The 18,545-nt window shown below is 42.7% G+C and overlaps 1 protein-coding gene across 1 annotated transcript; it reads right to left on the bottom strand.

Annotated features, from left to right (window-relative positions):
• Window positions 1-1,102: 1,102 nt before the first annotated feature.
• Window positions 1,103-18,222, bottom strand: TOMM7 (translocase of outer mitochondrial membrane 7). The gene is made up of 3 exons (XM_073333739.2): window positions 17,987-18,222; window positions 3,643-3,691; window positions 1,103-1,333 (listed from the first exon to the last, which is right to left on the bottom strand). Exons 1-3 carry the CDS (start codon window positions 18,087-18,089, stop codon window positions 1,318-1,320), a joined length of 168 nt encoding a protein of 55 aa, XP_073189840.1. The 5' UTR covers window positions 18,090-18,222; the 3' UTR covers window positions 1,103-1,317.
• Between the last annotated feature and the right edge of the window lie 323 nt (window positions 18,223-18,545).

Raw genomic sequence — 18,545 nt, 5'->3', positions numbered from 1 at the left:
ATGGGCCAAATGTTCTGCATATCTATTCACAGTAATGGCAAACAACACACAGACTAAGGTAGATTAAATAAGGTCTTATGGTTGGTATGATTAAGAAGCAGTCTTTAGAAAGTTACTTTCTGCAAAGCAGATATGAAAAGTGTTTTTATGTTCTAGCTCAGACTTTAATCCAGATGTATACTGTTCAGCTAAACTGTGGAAACTGTTTCTTAATTTTCACCACATTACATTCACTAACTTCAAATTCAGACATTATGTTACTGCTATAATTCTAGCACACATATTCAATATACTTGTATGATCTTCTAAGAAACCTTAGAGAAGACAGCAGTTACAGGTGCTTTAACAACATCCAGCCAACACAGCTTTGAGGAAACTAAGAGCTATCAACATAAGGCTCATTGACATCCTACTCTCAAAGTCTGAGGACAATTCTGACACATAGGGCAGGTCTACACTACAGCCAGGATTGACGCTCTGAGATCAATCCACTGGCGGTCAATTTAGCTGGTCTAGTGAAGACCCACCAAATCGACAGCTGATCGCTCTCCAGTCGACCCCTGTACTCTACCCGCAATGAGGAGATTTTCTCCCGTCGACTGCACCTGGTAACTCAACCTAAGGTTGACTCCAGCTACGTTATTCACATAGCTGGAGTTGTGTAGCATAGGTCAACTTACTGAGGTAGTGTAGACATAGCCTTAGATTACAAAAGTAAGATAATTATAGCTTTATACTTCATAATACTCAAAGGACTACTCTTAAGTGATGGAAGATAGAGCAGCCTGTGCTTGGAAGGTCACAATAAGCAAGAATTAAGTAGAAGGGTTGAACGATCAAGTGCCTTAGAAGACAGCAATAGGTTAGAGACATACTAATAGTAATTTAGTTAAAATAACAGAAACTAATTTGTAGTGAACTTGTATTCTGAAGCTTCAAGACACACCCTGGTGTTAAGAAGCATAGCACTGTAGATTAAAAGGATCAATACACTTACTAAAACGCCTGATATTCAATTTAAAAATAATTACTTTTTAAACTCAAAAAAGCAAGATTTCCCCCATTATACTAATTAACCTTAAAGGATTAGAGACTATACACATGGATTCAAACTGTATTTATTTAATTTCACTGTAAACCAAATAAATTAGGTCAATATAAATTCCATTTTGTTGTATGTACATCTATGCCATCAGGAAGCTGTTCAGGCCAGCTAATGTAATAGTGATAAAGTGTACTCCTTCCTTAGCCTTGTGAAGGTTCACATCTTCATTTTCTCTGTCCATCAAATGGTTCCTGTACAGTATGGCCAATCTTTCATCCCCAAAGTAGACTAAAATAGACAGAAAATTAAAGTTAGATTTGTAATATATATATATATATATATAAAGTAACATGGAAGTAACATGGGTCTTTCTAAACACAAGACAGGATGTACAACTCTAGCTCAATGCACATTACTACACCTGGGGGAAAGCTGCGCCACTACGCAATCAAGAATTTTGCAGAAATTCATGCTGAATTCCCCCCCCCCCCCCAGAAATGGGCTGCAGCGCTGTTGGCCGCCACTAGGGGGCGCTGGACTCTGCAGAGGCCAGCTCACACATGGAAGACACTGCAGGGGGGAGGGGAAGGGAGCTAGAGGGCTCCCAGCAGCTGCAGTTCCCAGCACGCTCTGAGGGAAGGAGATGGCAGCATGCAGGAAACTCCACACAAGCCTGGGGTGGAGCATCAGGCTGTTTCTCCCTCTGAATCCCTGGGCTCTGAGGGGTAGAGGGGGTGGGTGTCTGGGCTCGGGGGTCCACAGGTGGTCTCTGGGAAGAAGCGGGGGGCTCTGTGGCTGGGCTCTGGGGGGGGGGGGGAAGGGTTGTGGGTATCTGGCCCCCCAGGTAGGCTCGATATTATCTTAGTATACTCTCCCTTTATATTAATCAGTTTCGATACAGTATTACTAAGTTACTGGCACCACAACAAAGACATCTGTCAATATTTTCCACTTCATTTTATTCAGTACTTAAAACAAATAATAGTGTTGGCCTTCTTCCATGAATGTCTTTTAATAAACAAAAGAGTTACAGTGAAGCATTTGTCTAACAATCATCATCAAATCACTTAACTTCTCTGCTCTGCACCTGTTTCCTCATTTATAAAGCAGGTATAGAATGTCCTATCTCAAGGATGTTGTAAGGCTTACTCTTCGTAAATTGTTTGAAGATCCTCAGAAAAAACCCAATATTTACATATGAAGCATTAATATTTCCTCAAAAGACAGTATTTGGAGAACATTACCTAGGGAGGTGGTGGAATCTCCTTCTTAGATATTTTTAAGATCAGGCTTGACAAAGCCCTGGCTGGGATGATTTAGTTGGGGATTGGTCCTGCTTTGAGCAGGGGGTTGGACTAGATGACCTCCTGAGGTCCCTTCCAACCCTGATATTCAATGATTCTATGAATTAAAATTAATCAAAGGTAGGAATGAAACAATGTTAACTCTTTCCCCTTGTGTTCGTACATTGATACAATCTTTTTACAGTATCATCTACTGTTTCTCAAATTCAATATATGCCTCATATAACTTACAAGATATCCATTAAATGAAGCAGGCACCTTTTCTCATTCCCTGTGTGCTTTATAATCATATTACATTATATCAACCATCTCCCAGTCATATCAGTTCAAGAGCTGCGTGGGTTAAAAAAAAGTAGTGAAAGCGTTACGTCAGCTGATCGTTATAGAATGGCTCTCATTTACCCCATTCCAAAAAGCAGCAAATAATACACATCAATGCACTTTTTGTAGTTTAAGACACTTTCACATAAATGATTCTCTCCTAAAGTTTTAATAATATATAATTACCCAGTCTTCTAGTCTTGGTATGTAATGGAGGACTTGGAAAGCTGCTTGTGTAGTTGGCCTATCTATTCAGAAGTATGGGCCAGTTTGCAGTACATGGCACTATCCCCACTCTAGAATGTGTGTGTGTGTGTGTGTGGGTTTTTTTTTAAATTTACAGTAGAAAGCAGTGGAGCTGTTCAGAGGTGCAGGATGAAGAGCTCGCATAAAAAGAATGCATAATAAACAGAGGAGCTATGAAAACTCTAAATGAGCCATAAACCCCCAGGCTTAAGAGGGGAAATGTGAAGTGTCCCAAATCACTGTTGTCTTTTAAAAAAAAAAAAAATCAGTTGGAGAACTTTGCATGGGTGGAGAGATACTCTCTCCCACCATTTGCAATGCATGGAGAGAGATACTCTAGGACAAGATTAGGGGCACCTTCCCTCCTTATCAGGAGGAGAGATAAATATCCTCCTGTAGCACATCCTGACTTTTCACTGTACAAACTTCATTTCAGACTTGTTGGAGCACAGTGGTGGTGCTTAAATAATTTTAAAAGTTCTTTCATGACTTACCATTTCTCCCTTTCACTATCAATCTTAATGACTAGCAAGCTAATTAAAAATTCACTTTTGACAAGAAGCCCATAATGAAGGAAGTTCTCAAACTATGATGACAATGATCAAAGACGACAGGATTTCCTGGCAGTTAACGCCTAGATGGAGGGGACAGCTGAGCCTAAAGTTTTATTTTCTTTCCTAGCTTTCTGCACTGTTTTTGCATGTGTATTTACAGATGTATACGTACCTCAAAACAGTTGGCTCAGGCATTCCAGGATCTGCACCTCTCTTAAAACCTGAAGTAACAAATATATACATATATCAGCAGCTAACCAACACAAAGTTGGGGTTCTTTCCCCACTCTCAAATTCAGTAAATTAAAAAAATCTGTCAAAAAAACAATTATATATACACAAATCATACCCTAACCAGTATAGAAACCTCACATTCTTCTCAATATTTTAAGATTAGCACATCTTGTTAGCAGTATTTTAATGGACTGTGTCTTTGCCCTATAATTTCATAGTGACTAACCTCTATCACCCGTGCTAAAGCTACATCTTCTGTTATCTTGTTTAGAAAGCAACATAACATTTAGAGGAAGACATTCAGATTACTTCTAGCTAGCATTAGCATCCCCAGCTGTTAATCATAACATGAATTGTGCAGGGAACAGAACCAATGGGTAAAGTTAATGGAGTGAAACAAGAAAGAAATGGGAAAACCCATTTAAGGTCCCTCTGAAACTCTCTTTCATTAATATGTCATGAAACAAGATTTTCCTTTCTTTTCTTTTAAGCAAACAGGAGGGAACAGAAAATCCACTCAGAAAACTATAGGTCAAGAAGAGGAAAGTATAAGACAAGGCTATATTTTCTTTCTCACCACCTCTGCCCGAGTACTTCCAAAAATTTAAATTGGTATGCATGGGTTTATTCAGTTTTAGCAAGTTATACAACTCTCCAAATAGCCAATCACATTATATATTTTCCCACAATATTTTTAAACACATTACCTTTGTACTCTAACAAGCAATGTTTATCAGATGCAGGATTTATGTAGCACTTGAAGTATATTTGAATATAAACCAGGGTTGTCAATTAATCGCAGTTATCTCACGCAATTAACTGAAAAAAATAATCACGATTAATCACACTTTTAATCACATTGTTTTAGAATACCAATTGAAAATTTATTAAATATTGTGGATGTTTTTCTACATTTTCATACATAGTGCACTCTGTATTGTAATTGAAATCAAAGTGTGTATTATTTTTGATTATAGATATTTGCACTATAAAAATGATAAAGAAATAGTATTTTTCAATTCACCTCATACAAGTACTGTAGTGCAATCTCTCTTTTTTTTTTTTATGGTGAAAGTGAAACTTACAAATGTAGACTTTTTTTTGTTACATAATTGCACTCAAAAACAAAACAATGCAAAACTTCAGAGCCTAGTTCACCCAATCCTACTTCTTGTTCAGCCAATCGCTAAGACAAACAAGTTTGTTTACATTTACAGGAGATAATGCTGCCCTCTTCTTATTTACAATGTCACCAGAAAGTGAGAGCATGGCATTTCTGTAGCCGGCATTGCAAAGTATTTAAGTGCCAGATATGCTAAACATTTGTATGCCCATTCATGTTTCGGCCACCATTCCAAAGGACATGCTTCCATGCTGATGACACTTGTTAAAAAAATAATGCTTTAATTAAATTTGTGACTGAACTCCTTGGAAGAGAATTGTATGTCCACTGCTCTGTTTTACCCGCATTCTGCCATATATTTCATGTTCTTGCAGTCTCGGACCCAGCACATGTTCAATTTAAGAACCCTTTCACTGCAGATTTCACAAAATTCAAAGAAGGTACCAATGTGGGAATTCTAAAGATAGCTACAACACTCGACCCAAGGTTTAAGAATCTGAAATGCCTTCCAAAATCTGAGAGAGATGAGGTGTGGAGCATGCTTTCAGAAGTCTTAAAAGAGCAACACTCCAATGCAGAAACTATAGAATCCGAACAACCAAATAAGAAAATCAACCTTCTACTAGTGGCATCTGACTCAGATAATTAAAATGAACATGTGTCTGTCTGCACTGCTTTGGATTATTATCGAGCAGAACCCGTCTTCAGCATGGACCCATGTCCTCTGGCTACAACACTGCCATGAGAACACCTGTTCTTACTTTCAGGGGACATTGTAAAGCAAGTAGCATTATCACCTGCAAATGGAAACAAAATTGTTTGTCTGAGTGATTGGCTGAACAAATAGGACGACTGAGTGGACTTCCAGGCTCTAAAATTTTACACTGTTTTATTTTGGAATGCAGTTTTTTGTACATAATTCTACATTTGTAAGTTCAACTTTCATGATAAAGAGATTGTGCTACAGTACTTGAATTAGGTGAATTGAAAAAATACTATTTCTTTTGTTTTTTTAAAGTGCAAATACTTGTAATCAAAAATAAATATAAAGTGAGCACTGTACGCTTCGTATTCTGTTGTAATTGAAATAAATATATTTGAAAATGTAGAAAACATCCAAAAATATCTAAATAAATGGTATTCTATTATTGTTTAATCAAGTAATTAATTGTGATTAATTTTTTAATCGCTTGACAACCCTAATTTAAATGAATTAAAAATTGTTAGCATCATTCATAACACAATAAAAAATGATTGTGCCAGCACTAAAAATAAACTCTTCAAATCCTACATTACTACTAGTGCTATTTACTGTGATTAGTAAAGAAAATAAGATACTTGACAGGTTTCAGAGTAGCAGCCGTGTTAGTCTGTATCTGCAAAAAGAAAAGGAGTAGTTGTTGCACCTTAGAGACTAACAAATTTATTTGAGCATAAACATGGGGAAATAGTTTTACCCTATGTAATGACACATCCACTCCCAGTCTTTATTCAAGCCTAAGTTAATTGTATCCAGTTTGCAAATTAATTCCAATTCAGCAGTCTCTTGTTAGAGTCTGTTTTTGAAGTTTTTTTTGTTGAAGAATTGCCACTTTTAGGTCTGTAATCGAGTGACCAAAGAGACTGAAGTGTTCTCCGACTGGTTTTGGAATGTTATAATTCTTGACGTCTGATTTGTTTCTATTTATTCTTTTACGCAGAGACTATCCAGTTTGGCCAATGTACATGGCAGAGGGGCATTGCTGGCACATGATGGCATATATCACATTGGTAGATGTGCAAGTGAACGAGCCTGATAGTGTGACTGATGTGATTAGGCCCTATGATGGTGTTCCCTGAATAGATATGTGGACACAGTTGGCAACAGGCTTTGTTGCAATGATAGGTTCCTGGGTTAGTGTTTTTGTTGTGTGGTGTGTGGTTGCTGGTGAGAATTTGCTTCAGGTTGGGGGGCTGTCTGTAAGCAAAGACTGGCCTGTCTCCCAAGATCTGTGAGAGTGATGGGTCGTCCTTCAGCATAGGTTGTAGATCCTTGATGATGCGTTGGAGAGGTTTTAGTTGGGGGTTGAAGGTGATGGCTAGTGGCGTTCTGTTATTTTTTTGTTGGGCCTGTCCTGTAATAGGTAACTTCTGGGTACTCTTCTGGCTCTGTCAATCTGTTTCTTCAATTCAGCAGGTGGGTACTGTAATTGTAAGAACGCTTGATAGTGGATGTGTCATTACACAAAGTAAAACTATTTCCCCATTTTTATTTCCTCCCCCCTACTGTTCCTCAGACGTTCTTGTCAACTGCTGGAAATGGCCCACCTTGATTATCACTACAAAAGGTTTCCCCCACCCACCCCTTCTCTCCTGCTGGTAATAGCTCACCTTACCTGATCACTCTTGTTAGTGTGTATGGTAACACCCATTGTTTTATGTTCTCTGTGTTATAAATCTCCCCACTGTATTTTCCACTGCATGCATCCGATGAAGTGAGCTGTAGCTCACAAGCTTATGCTCAAATAAATTTGTTAGTCTCTAAGGTGCCACAACTACTCCTTGTCTTTTTAAGATACTTGACAATCTGCTAATGCACCGTTTTTAAAAAAGAAATTTGTATTGGGGATTAACTCTTTCAACTAGAATTCAAAAAATTCTAATTTATTAAAGTAACCTTATGCTACAAAAAAGCATGCTTTTTTGTTCCAAAGGCACTGAATATATTGACCAAATTTCAAATTGATAGTAAAGTTTGGAAAACAGAAGTGAAGCACATGCAATGTCTAAAACTTATTTTACACAACATCCTGTACCATTTCTATAGAGAAAGGTCTTTCCCCTCTCTGTTAGATTCACAGGCCATTGAAGTCAATGGGAAGACCTCCACTGATTTCAGCGGGCTTTAGATCAGGCCTTGAACAAACAGCCAAAGTATCATCTGAGAATGCAAGGAAGAATCTGACCCATTAACTTTCAATTGCTGTATTTTCCACTTTGGGCTGCTGACAGTTATTAAAGGGAAAACTCATAGAGCTGATTCTCCTATACAAGATGTGACTTAAAGCTAGATTTAAGTCAGCAAGCAGAAAACTTTGATCAAAATCATTATTTTAATTTCATTTCACATTTGTCCTTTTTATTTCCCTCTAGAGAAAAATTGATTCTCACTGGTTGGTAAACATTAAAACATGTTGATTTTCAACTAACTATAGCCTTTACACAAAATTTGCTACTGTTTGCTAACCAGGCAAATACATTATTATTTATACACTTTTTTTTAAGCAATTGTATTGCTTAACATTCATTTATTCAGATTCTTAATTTTCACATTTTTCTTATGTCAGAAAATGGTGAATGAAGCATTTTTTATTTACTAGGTTACTAATTTTTTACTCATGATGTGTGTCAAGCTGCATTTGGATAGAAACTGGAATTCAATTATAAAAAGGTACAAAACTACATTTTCAAATTTGTTTTTAATTAGCCAACTAAAGCAATCTTAAATGTATTGGATACATAAGGGAAAATAGTTTTAAATGCACATGTTTTATCAAGCTAAGTAATAGATCATCGTCTCACACCTCTTTTTTTTATTCATCGCTTGAAAGAAGAAAACAAGCTTTCCTGCTTTTTCAATTTCCAATACCTTTCTCAACTCTGAATAATCAGGTTGAATAAATTGAAGAAAATAGAAAAGGAGGACTTATGGCACCTTAGAGACTAACAAATTTATTTGATCATAAGCTTTCGTGAGCTACAGCTCACTTCTTCGGTAGTCTCTTCACACCTGCCAGAGGCTACTGCTGTCAGAAACTAGTTTAATATTTTAACAAATTCTAGTTCCAGTTGCTTAGCCAGCGACTTCCACCAATTCAGTGGTTTGATTTTCTTAAAACTTTGACAAACATGTACTGCTTGAATACTGTTTTTTATTCAAGTCAAACGACAATAATAGATGATAGTAAGTTTGAATTAATGAAGGTTGTCAGTTTCAAATTTTAAACAGGTTTATTCTTTTAAAAATATATCTAAAATAAATCCAATTTAAATAAAAAAACTAAGGCCCTGTCTACACCGCCACTTACAGAGCTGAAACTTTCTTTGCTCAAGGGAGTGAAAAAACACATCCCTGAGCAATGCAAGTTTGTGGCAGTGTACATAGCACTCCCAGCGCTGGTAGCTATTCCCCTCATGTAGGTGGTTTTATTACAGCGCTAGGAGAGCTCTCTCCCAGTGCTGGAGCCGCGACTACACAGCCACATTAAAGCACTACCATGGCAGCGCTTTAACGTCGGCTGTCTAGACATACCCTAATTTTTTAATTTAAAAATATCATTTAATTTTATCCATTGTGATCCTATATTTGGATCCTATATTATCAGGGCAATAATATTTAATTTGCATTTGATTTTATCAGAAGTATAAATAATAGATTCATTTAAATGTTAATTCAGATGTTAAAATCCCACAAGACATAAAGGAAACTAACAAAATTCTAAGATGAAGTCTGCACTTCAACCTCTCATTTTGAACTAATATACTTTATAACAGCATTAAGGATATTTCCTTCAGAAAACTTAATACCAGTCTATTAAATTTCTTAAAACAAAAAATACACCTCTACCAACAAAAAGACAATCACTTTATAGCAGGAACATGACACTCCTTTCTAACACTGTTTTCACAGAATCATAGACTATCAGGGTTGGAAGGGACCTCAGGAGGTCATCTAGTCCAACCCCCTGCTCAAAGCAGGACCAATCCCTAATTTTTGCCCCAGATCCCAAATGGCCCCCTCAAGGATTGAACTCACAACCCTGGGTTTAGTAGGCCAATGCTCAAACCACTGAGCTATCCCTCCTTGCTTACAACTTTCACTTTTCATACTGAAGTTTCCTAGTCTGGTTCTTTACCTGACAAAAGATCTGCTTTGCAGTTTTAACATAACAGTTCAGTTGCTTAGGGCAAAACATTTGTTTACTACTATAAAAAAAATTTATAACACTGATTTTGCCTTATTAGAAAGTTCAGTTTGTGCAAGGAGTTAGTCTAGGGAGCATTCCAGTGATATCCGTTTTTTAATTAACAGATTCACAGGAGTTAGGGGAAGAGTGCATTTTATGCATACACAGTATTTGTGGAATGATTTTTTTAAAAAAAAATACTTTTCACCAATTATCTAAGCAAAGGAAGGCTGTGCACAAATGTACTGAACTAGTTTAGTTACTTAGTGTGTGGAAGAACGCTGCCGCCTCAAACATATTCTTTTCACACTTAAAAATGCAGCGAGACAGGAGACTTCCTTCATTATGTGCATAATTTATTCCAGATTATGGACTTTCTTTTTTAAAAAGTCTAAGCAGTTCTGTCAAAGAAACTAGAATAAGGTTACACAATTAAGGCTTCCCAAATAAAGACATACCAAAGATACATGCAACCTTAACTGTGCCCTTTTTTGTGTATACATTACTATCATTTAATCCAGGGGTGGGCAAACTTTTTGGTCCAAAGGCCACATCTGGGTGGGGAAATTGCATGCAGGGCCATGAATGTAGAGCTGGGGCAAGGGTGCAGGAGGGAGTGCAGGGTGTGGGAGGGGGTGTGGTGTGCAAGAAGGGGCTCAGGGCAAGGGTCTGGGGTGCAGGGTGTGGCAGGGGGCTCAGGGCAGGGGGTTGGAGGCTCAGGGTGCGGCAGGGGCTCAGGACAGGAGGTTGGGATGCAGGAGGGGTGCAGGGTGTGGCAGGGGGTTGGGATGCGGGCTCCGGCCCGGCACAGCTTACCTTGAGCGGCTCTGGGTGGCAGCGGCACGCAGCAGGGCTAAGGCAGGCTCCCTGCTTGCCCCGGCCCCGCACCACTCCTGGAAGCGGACGGCACCACATCCCTGCAGCCCCTGGAGGAGGGGGGTCAGAGGGCTCCGCGCACTCCCCTCGTCTGCAGATACCGCCCCCGAAGCTCCCATCGGCCATGGTTCCCTGTTCCCAGACAATGGGAGCTGCGGGGGGCGGTGCCTGCAGTCGAGGGCAGTGCACATAGCCCTCTGTCCCCTCCCCACAGGGACGTGGGGCTGGCTGCTTCCTGGAGCGGCATGGGGCCAGGACAGGCAGGAAGCCTACCTGAGCCCCGCTGTGCCACAGGGCTGGCAATCCCATGGGCCAGATACAAAGCCCTGATGAGCCGGATCCGGTCCGTAGTTTGCCTATCCCTGATTTAATCACATAAGCACATTCTAGCTCTCAAAAAATACGCTATACTATTTTTTTCACTAGCTTTACTTACACATATATAGCATATGTGTCCATCAGACAACAGCCAATAAGAGTAATTCTTAAAAGTAAGAAGTCATATTTTAACATGCTAAAAACCAGGTATACAAAATACACTACAGATAATACAAGCACGGTTTACTATGTTTTTTGCATAAATAAATGCCATACACTATTTGTCTGGAATACAAATATACAATATTAAAGTTTGATCCTCAAGTGCTGTGTGGACATTTTGCACTGCACTGCTGATGGATTCCAATCATAAATCCTTCATTTTCTGGTGCAAAAGGAATCCTCCAACACCACCGAACTATCACAGCCATTCCCAGTACTACTGCCAAAACAGGCGACATGGTCAGAGAAAAGGAACATGACCAAGATGCTCCTAAACTGCACTAACTCCCACCTTTCACTTTGGTCCTCGGAGACCACTGGAGCAGCTCTCACTTACCCAGCCTTGAGTGCCCCAAGATCAGGAAAGCGCAAAGTTTTATGCTACCTATGCACTCTGCATTTTACTTGTACTTTTTGTTCCTCAGCTCCCAATGAAAAAAAAAATTTACAACTTTAAGTATGTGATCAGGGCACCCTTATATGTGTCTTTTCCTGAGTGCTTAGCCATGCAATCTTAATTTTTTCGAATACATTTAGCATACATTTGTTTTCTGTTTCTGAATAATCAAACCACTTGTCATTAGTAGGCTTGTAATGATATTCTGTTTTCAGATACGATACATGCTGTTTGCCACATTACAATTTTAGTTAATTATTGTGAAGCTAAAGATACACCAGATGAGAGATAGTGTGTTATTTTGATGGCTAAGATTCCAAAAGATGGAAAGAGTTGTGTGCATTTTTGATTTTCCAGCACACCATAGGATAACAGTTCCAACTCTTCACCTAATATTGCTGAGTGGAACTCAACATTTTCAGCAAAAGTTTAGAGGAGATTCAGAAACAATTGCACAATAAGTATTAAGTTTGAAAATTTAGACTCAAAATTAGGCAGCAGGATTAAAGAAATAACTGGAGTCTTTTAAAAAAAAGACATAACATGGGACAAGAGAGAAGGTCCTCTCATGGATCAGTATCTTGCTAAAATATAGTAACAAAGGGTAGGAATAAATGGTCAGTTTTTAGAATGGAGAGAGGTAAATAGTGGTGTCCCCAGGGGTCTGTACTAGGGACCAGTACTATTCAACATATTCATAAATGTTCTGGAAAAAGGAGTAAACAGTGAGGTGGCAAAATTTGCAGATGATACAAAACTACTCAAGATAGTTAAGTCCAAAGCAGACTGCGAAGAGTTCCAAAGGGATCTTACAAAACTGGGTGACTAGGCAATAAAACGGCAGATGAAATTCAATGCTGATAAATGCAAAGTAATGCACATTGGAAAACATAATCCCAACTAAAAGAAAAGGAGTACTTGTGGCACCTTAAGGTACTTGTGGCACCACAAGTACTCCTTTTCTTGCGGATACAGACTAACACGGCTGCTACTCTGAAACATAATTCCAACTATACATATAAAATGATGGGGTCTAAAGTAGCTGTTACCACTCAAAAAAGAGATCTTGCAGTCATTGTTGATAGTTCTCTGAAAATATCCCACTCAATGTGCAGCGGCAGTAAAAAAAAAAAAAAGCTAACAGAACGTTGGGAATCATTAAGAAAGGGATTGATACTAAAACAGAAAATATCATATTGCTTCTATATAAATCCATGGTATGCCCACATCTTGAATAACGCGTGCAGATGTGATCACCCTATCTCAAAAAAGATATATTGGAATTGGAAAGGTTCAGAAAAGGGCAACAAAATGATTAATAAAACTGGGATTGATCAGCTTGGAAAAGAGACAACAAAGAGGGGATACGATAGAGGTCTATTAAATCAGGTATGGAGAAAGTAAATAAGGATCTTCTCATAACACAAGAACTAGGGGTTACCAAATGAAATGAATAGGCAGCAAGTTTAAAACAAAAGGAAGTATTTCTTCACACAACACACAGTCAACCTGTGGAACACTTTCCCAGAGGATGTTGTGAAGGCCAAAACTATAACAGGGTTCAAAAAAGAACTAGATAAATTCATGGAGGATCGATCCACCAACGGCTATTAGCCAGGATGGGCAGGGATGGTGTCCCTATCCTATTTGCCAAAAGCTGGGAATGGGTGACAAAGGATGGATGACTTGATTATTACCTCTTCTGTTCATTCCCTCTTAAGCACCACTGTTGAAAGACAGGATACTGGGCTAGATGGATCTTTGGTCTGACCCAGAATGGCTGTTCTTATGTAAAAACTTCCCAATGTACATTCAATAAACAAAGAGTAACACACAGAATGCACTGAGGTGTACACAAAAGGAAGTAAGTGGTTTCTGATCCACTTTAAAATAGATGTATTACCAATTATCTCAAACATAAGTATGTTATAAAACAGATTTTAGATTAATGAGTTGAGATAAATCTGTTTCAATAATATACTTGCCAAATAAATTGTGACAAGAAATAGATAAAGCTGCTATGGAAATATGTCATGTTGCTTGTCAACATATTTATTCACTGCTTTCTTGACATATTTAATGTATACAACAGTCCAAAGATTTGGGCACTACCATGGGAATTGGGAGCTCTGGGTTCAGTTCCCAGCTCCGTCACAAACTTCCTATGTGATCTTGGGCATGTCACTTAAGCCCGGTCTACATGCTCATTTTACACTGATTTAACTATTTCTGTTAGAAATGTGATTCTTTTGTAAAATCAATTCTTCTGATACAAGTTATGGAGTGGATGCAGCTACACCAACATATCGGTGTAGCTAAAGCAGTACAACTTGTTTGTGTAGACAAGCAGTGAGGCAGAGACAGGCCAATGCTGAGTGATTTTGAGTAATTTCCTAGGATGGGATTTTCAATGTCAATTCAGGTGATTTACATATACAATTTTAAATATTAAGTTTTTAAATTTAAACTGATCATAAATGTGTTTTATCCACAAAATTGTAAATAGATTTAACATATGCAATTGTTAAAGAGTACATGGGGGACACAGAAGACCTAATTTTACCAGTGACTTATTAATTGGAAAACAAAGGCCTTTTAATCAGACTTCCATGCTGCATTTCAATCATAACAACCCATCATTTCTCCTACCATGAACAAACTTTTTTTCTAAGGCTAAGCTCCCTGGGGCAGAGACTTTGCCTCATTTGTTTTCAAATTTGACCAGCATACTTTGGTGCTATGCAAACAAAGCTCTTCTGCTGGGCATGGCTTTTCACTATGGCCATGTCTACATGACAGTGACACTGCACCCATGTCACCATAGTGTAGACACTTCCTACATTCACAGAAGGTTTTCTTCCATCACCACAGTTATCTACTTCTTCCAGCGGTGGCAGTGAGGTTGACAGAATAATCCATCAATCAACCTAGCTGCATCTACAGTGACGGTTAGGTTGGCCTAACTACATCGCATAGGGCGCAATATTTTTCAAAGCCAAGAGTGACATAGCTAGGTCAATCTAATTTTTAAGAGTAGACTAGGACTAAGTTTGTAGCTTGCAGCCAGAATCTAAGGCAGAGGTGGGCAAACTATGGCCCGCGGGATTGTCCTACCTGGTTGCGGAGCTCCCAGCCAGGGAGGCTAGCCCCTGGCCTCTCCCCCGCAGCTTCCTGGCGGGCAGCGCGGGTGGCATGGCTGGCTCCTGCAGGGTTGTGAGCTCCTGCCGCTCTGAGCGGCATGGGAATGGGTGGGGGGGTGTTGGATAAGGGGCAGGAGGTTCCGGGGGACAGACGGGGATGGGGAACGGGGGGGAGGGGAACGGGGGGCTGGATAGGCGTGGGAACCCAGGGCGGTCTGTCAGGGGGTGGGGGTGTGGATAAGGGTCAGTGGAGTCAGAGGACAGGCAGCAGGGAGGGCTGGATAGGGGATGGGGTTCCGGGGGTCAGTTAGGGTCAGGGGGCTCTCAGGAGATGGCGGTCAGGGGAAAAGGAGCAGAGGGGGTTGGATGGGTTGGGGATTCTGAGGGGGTCAGGAAGTGGGAGGGGGTGGATAGGGGGCAGGGGCCAGGCCATTTGGGGAGGCACAGTCTTCCCTACCCGGCCCTCCATAGAGTTTCACAACGCTGATGTGGCCCTTGGGCCAAAAAGTTTGCCCACCCCTGACCTAAAGCCTTGTCTTTACTAACTAAAACTTAGCATTTATAAAAATTACACTCCCCTCCCCAACACAGCTATGGCCTAAAGCAGTGGTTTTCAGGGTACACATATCCTGGGGGTACGCAGAAGTCTTCCATAGGGTCATCAACTCCTCTAGATATTTGCCTAGTTTTACAACAGGCTACATAAAAAGCACTCGCAAAGTCAGTATAAACTAAAATTTCATACAGACAAAAAGAGAAAGTAAGCAATTTTTCAGTAATCGTGTAATGTGACAATTGCATTTTCAAGTCTGATTTTGTAAGCAAGCAGGTTTTTAAGTGAGGTGAAACATGGAGGTACGCAAGACAAATCAGACTCCAGGAAGGGATAGAGTATAGAATCATAGAATATCAGGGTTGGAAGGGACCTCAGGAGGTCATCTAGTCCAACCCCCTGCTCAAAGCAGGACCAATCCCCAACTAAATCATCCCAGCCAGGGCTTTGTCAAACCTGACCTTAAAAACCTCAAAAGAAGGAGATTCCACCACCTCCCTAGGTAACGCATTCCAGTGTTTCACCACCCTCCTAGTGAAAAAGTTTTTCCTAATATCCAACCTAAACCTCCCCCACTGCAACTTGAGACCGTTACTCCTTGTTCTGTCATCAGCTACCACTGAGAACAGTCCAGATCCATCCTCTTTGGAACCCCCTTTCAGGTAGTTGAAAGCAGCTATCAAAGTAGTCTGGAAAGTCCCCATATCTATTCTAGCAACACCATCAGAAGACCCAACCACATCAGCCACACCATCAGAGGCTCATTCACCTGCATGTCTACTAATGTGATATATGCCATCATATGCCAGCAATGCCCCTCTGCCATGTACACTGGCCAAACCGGACAGTCCCTACGTAAAAAAAATAAATGGACACAAATCGGACATCAGGAACGGTAACATACAAAAGCCAGTAGGAGAACACTTCAATCTTCCTGGACATTCAATAAGAGATTTGAAAGTAGTTATACTTGAACAAAAAAACTTCAGAAACAGATGTCAAAGAGAAACAGCAGAACTAAAATTCATTTTCAAATTTAACACCATTAATTTGGGCTTGAATAGGGACTGGGAGTGGCTGGCTCATTACAAAAGTAGCTTTGCCTCTCCTGGAATTGCCACCTCCTCATCTATTATTGGGAGTGGACTACATCGACCCTGATCGAATTGGCCCTGTCAACACTGGTTCTCCACTTGTGAGGTAACTCCCTTCTCTTCATGTGCCAGTATATTTATGTCTGCATCTGTAATTTTCACTCCATGTATCTGAAGTAGTAGGGTTTTTACCCACGAAAGCTTATGCTCAAATAAATCTGTTAGTCTTTAAGGTGCCACCAGACTCCTTGTTGGTTTTGTGGATACAGACTAACAGCGCTATCCCCGATACTTGTTACGTGTCAAACTCCACCCTATTGCTCCAGAGGTTTCTGGGTCACCAGACCAGACCAATTTGGGCACCCAATCAGCTGCTTGGAGGTGAGAGAGCGAGACACGGCCCCACTTATCAAGCCTGCAACTACTGGGAGCAGCAGTTCTGGAGCACATGTGGCGGGGGCGGGGCTTGACTCCCTCCAGCGGCCACTGGAAGGGGCGGGTCTGGGCGCTCTCCCCCCAGCAACAACAGCCGTTGGAAGGGGCGGTTCTGGAGCGGCGAAGCCTTGCCTGTCCCTTCCACCCAGCGGCCGTTGGAAGGGGCGGTTCTGGAGCGGCGAAGCCTTGCCTGTCCCTTCCACCCAGCGGCCGTTGGAAGGGGCGGTTCTGGAGCGGCGAGGCCTTGCCTGTCCCTTCCACCCAGCGGCCCTTGGAAGGGGCGGTTCTGGAGCGGCGGGGCCTTGCCTGTCCCTTCCACCCAGCGGCCGTTGGAAGGGGCGGTTCTGGAGCGGCGGGGCCTTGCCTGTCCCTTCCACCCAGCGGCCCTTGGAAGGGGCGGTTCTGGAGCGGCGGGGCCTTGCCTGTCCCTTCCACCCAGCGGCCCTTGGAAGGGGCGGTTCTGGAGCGGCGAGGCCTTGCCTGTCCCTTCCACCCAGCGGCCCTTGGAAGGGGCGGTTCTGGAGCGGCGGGGCCTTGCCTGTCCCTTCCACCCAGCGGCCCTTGGAAGGGGCGGTTCTGGAGCGGCGGGGCCTTGCCTGTCCCTTCCACCCAGCGGCCCTTGGAAGGGGCGGTTCTGGAGCGGCGGGGCCTTGCCTGTCCCTTCCACCCAGCTGCCCTTGGAAGGGGCAGTTCTGGAGCGGCGGGGCCTTGCCTGTCCCTTCCACCCAGCGGCCCTTGGAAGGGGCGGTTCTGGAGCGGCGGGGCCTTGCCTGTCCCTTCCACCCAGCGGCCCTTGGAAGGGGCGGTTCTGGAGTGCGGCGGCTGCTCTGCCCCAGCGGGCTAAAAGCTAAACAACGCTCCGCGGGCTCCAGAGCGGCTTTCTCCAACGGCAGCTAGAAGGGAGGAGTCAGGCGAGGCCCCAGGCCCGAACGCACCGGCTCCTCCGCCCTAAACTGCTGGGGATGCGGGGCTGGCTCGCGTGACCCAGAATCTCCCTCTGTCCGACCCTCCCGACCGGTGAGGGGAACCCCCGCGTGCGCCAGCCCGCGCCCCGGCTAACTGGGGATGGCGCCGTGTTCCTTCCCCGGGCCCCACGCGGCCAAGCAGGCCTCGTGACCAGGCAGGCTCCCCGAGCGGGGACAGCGCGGCTCGGCTCCGTTCCCCTGCCCTGGCACTGACCTAGATAGAGCACGACGGGGATGAAGCCCCAGCGGATGGCGAACTGGCCGCCCTTGAAGAGCTGCTGCAGCCGCAGCTTGGCCTCTTTGCTCAGCTTCGGCATCCCGGCAGCGCGAGAAAGGGACCTGTGCGCGCGGCCGCAGGACTTGTAACTGCGCAGGCGCGGCGGCCGCGGGACAGACGGGACGTAGCTACCTGCTCGGGCACCTCCAGGCCACAGTGCGCGGGGGAGGCGGGGTCGCGCGCATACACTCGTGACGGGCGCGGGGTAGAAGACACTGTCAGCGTCTCGTTCCCGCCTTTAGTCCTTTTATCTGAAGCGGAACGAGGTCTGGCTGGACTCCCCGCAGGCTCGTCCCAGTCTCCCCCGGAACGCGCTGTAGCAACCGCACCCGCGGGCTGCCTCGGCGCAGGCTGGGGCCTCGCTGCAGCCGTGGGCTTGAGTCCCGGCCTGGACCTCGGCTCCAGGGCCCTGGGAGCAATTACGGTCACTGTTGTTGAGCCCAGCTCGGTTCCTGGAGGTGCAGAGTGGAGCTTGTCATCCACCTTACCAGTCACA

This window comes from Lepidochelys kempii, chromosome 2 (genome assembly GCF_965140285.1).
Source record: "Lepidochelys kempii isolate rLepKem1 chromosome 2, rLepKem1.hap1, whole genome shotgun sequence".
Lineage (NCBI taxonomy): Eukaryota > Metazoa > Chordata > Testudines > Cheloniidae > Lepidochelys > Lepidochelys kempii.
Note: the sequence above shows the minus strand (reverse complement) of the source record. Positions and strands in the feature narration are given on the sequence as shown.

Bases quoted from the DNA above. Each gene is read 5' to 3' on its own strand.
- TOMM7 (XM_073333739.2), bottom strand. From the start codon at position 18,089: ATGCCGAAGCTGAGCAAAGAGGCCAAGCTGCGGCTGCAGCAGCTCTTC. The intron at 3,692-17,986 runs GTCAGTGCCAGG...TTGTTACTTCAG, and splicing joins CCCCGTCGTGCTCTATCTAG to GTTTTAAGAGAGGTGCAGAT.